The 2444-nt window shown below is 36.7% G+C and overlaps 1 protein-coding gene and 1 long non-coding RNA gene across 4 annotated transcripts in view; one reads left to right on the top strand and one right to left on the bottom strand.

Moving 5' to 3' along the window:
- Nucleotides 1-2011, bottom strand: LOC109584915 (uncharacterized). Of its 3 annotated transcripts, XR_002186229.1 has the most exons (6): nt 1972-2011; nt 1216-1303; nt 1079-1169; nt 613-1026; nt 467-573; nt 1-79 (listed from the first exon to the last, which is right to left on the bottom strand). It is a non-coding gene; the product is annotated as an uncharacterized LOC109584915 (long non-coding RNA). The 3 variants fall into 3 exon arrangements; XR_002186228.1 differs by lacking the exon at nt 1-79 and having other exon boundaries at nt 369-573; XR_002186230.1 differs by lacking the exon at nt 1-79 and having other exon boundaries at nt 369-567.
- Nucleotides 2012-2057: 46 nt separating this feature from the next.
- Nucleotides 2058-2444, top strand: part of LOC109584914 (neurotrypsin-like) — a 3647-nt gene continuing 3260 nt past the window's right edge. Inside the window, exon 1 of the mRNA XM_020000828.1 lies at nt 2058-2382. Within this exon, the coding sequence (XP_019856387.1) occupies nt 2058-2382 (325 nt within the window). The remainder of the gene's footprint in view (nt 2383-2444) is intronic.

Below are 2444 nucleotides of genomic sequence, written 5' to 3'. Positions count from 1 at the left end.
AAATTCTACTATTAACTGGATAGTAGTTCCTGCTATTGGCTCTGTCTTGTTATAGGTCCATGTCAGATGATAGTTTCTCCTGTAATACAAATCTAACAAGATACATCATGTAAAATAAAATACTATTCACATGCACTTACACTCTTTTCTGCATACCTCTCCCATTAGAATCAGTACATGATAAAATGTAGAGTCAGTTTTAAGGTCAGTTGTAAAATGTGATATTATTTCTTTACCCAAACCATCCCTAATACCGTAGGGTGCCTTTTTTTGAGGGCTATAAATTTTGCGGATTTTGTGATTTTTTTAAAGATTTGCAAAAATTACTTTCGCAAAAATCAAATTAATACAGTGCAAGATGGCAGACGGCATAAATTTGTGAAAATTAAATCCGCAAAATAAAAATCCAGAGAATTTATAGCCCTCGAAAAAAAGGCACCCTACGGTACATAACAGGGTCATTTACCTAATGTACATGTATTTGCAATGAATGATGCATTTTATTTGTATTGGTCCTACAGTGTACTCCAGCTCAATTGTTGGTATGTTCTTGTAGAGTCTAATAACCTAACACTGTATGTTATAATATTATGTGCAATATATGATACTAACTTGAGTTAAGACACCCATGATGAGAATACTTGTCTAACCTCAGCAGGAGTGTAGCTGGGAAGGAAATGATGAGGGGGCCCAGAGGCAAGTGGCACGCAAAGCGTGCTGAAATTTTGAACACACCCTTTTTGGTGCTTGTATAGTGTACCAAAATAGATTATTTTCATTTTGCATATTTTAAAGTATCAAATTCTTACATTTTCAACAATTATTAATATAAAACGATTGTTTTGTTTTTGCCTCATTGCTGCTGTGCAATGTATTGTAAATGATTATTACGGAGTGGTTCACTTTATTACCAGGTGGTAGGTAATAAAATAAACAATGAATATCATTATCAATAAAAATTATGGGGGCCCAAGCTCCTGTAGGTCCCCCTCAGATATCCCACTGAACCTCAGACAATGACTCACCCTATAAAATTATTTTTTCTAAACACCATTTTTGACATTTTACATTGCTTTACTGTAACAGGATGTAATTTCAGCATAATCATCACCACTGTCAACAGGAAATGTCATTGAACTGTTGGGACGAAATATATATGCATTTGAATTCTATAAAAAAGAGGCATCATGTAACAATTATAGAATCATTAACTACCTGTGTATCAATGTTATTCCCAGTGCTAGCATTATACCAGTAGAATTGCTGATCCATGTTGACACTACTAGTATGTATACAGAATGTCCTAGAGAGAGGGAACTTACAGGAAGTGGGCATGCCTTTACAAAATTATATATATAGTATACTGGGGTTTCGCCCCAGTATACTAATACACAGCTTTATCTACAGATATCAAGCATAAATACGACAATCAGCACTGTTTATGCAGCAGGGTCGTGGTGGTGCAGTGGAGAGGTTGGTGTGGATTGCGCAGATGTGGTCAGCGGCCCGGGTTTGAATCCTGTCAAGACTGCTGCTCAAAACCATGCTGCAGTGTATGATTTTTTTTTCTTTTTTATAAATAACCTTTTTTGCTATTTTTTGGCTTTTTGGGTCAAGAAATAAACACCCTCTCGTACATCTTAGCCTCCGGGGTCGTAGGGTTGGGATTGGGGTTTAGTGTTTAGTTTTTAGAGCACCCTCTCGTACTTACATTACCATCATTATCTGCATTACCATCATTACCTACATGACTTTTAATTTATATAATTTTGTAAAGGCACGCCCACTTCCAGTAAGTTCCCTCTCTCTCTCTCTCTCTAGGACATTCTGTATAGGTATATATACTAGATACAGTGCTTGATTTAATGTGACCAGACTCTCCATCAAACTCAACCTCATAATACTGTGTACTAATAGCATGATAGTAACATTATATATATATATATATATATATATATATACATTAATTACCTTTTTACTCAGACAGAATAGTAAAGCAAGCCTATGCTAGATCTACAACTTTTCATCACTCCGGCTCCGCCCTTCTGCTGATTTCCATGTGGTTTTTGTATACTGCCGGACACGGTGTTTGGATTTTTTCAATTTGTCCGCTCAAAACACGGAAGCTTCGCTTTCTCTTACCTAGTCGCCTCGTAATGAAACTTGGAGCTATTCTGGTGATAGTAACCTTTCTTTTGACAAGAATACGTCATGGATTAGCAGCATGCACTAGTGGTTCTATTAGACTCGTGGGTGGCACTAGTACCAGTGAGGGACGTGTTGAAGTATGCAGTAGTGCTGGTGCATGGGGAACGGTTTGTGATGACTACTGGGATAACACTGATGCAAGTGTTGCCTGTCGTCAGTTAGGATATGAATCAGGTATGCTTTATCATCATGTTAATACACATTTACATGAATCTACAAGCATTACAATTGAAGTT

Source organism: Amphimedon queenslandica, unplaced genomic scaffold, assembly GCF_000090795.2.
Source record: "Amphimedon queenslandica unplaced genomic scaffold, v1.1 AMPQUscaffold_13150, whole genome shotgun sequence".
Lineage (NCBI taxonomy): Eukaryota > Metazoa > Porifera > Demospongiae > Haplosclerida > Niphatidae > Amphimedon > Amphimedon queenslandica.
This window is presented reverse-complemented; position numbering and strand designations above follow the sequence as displayed.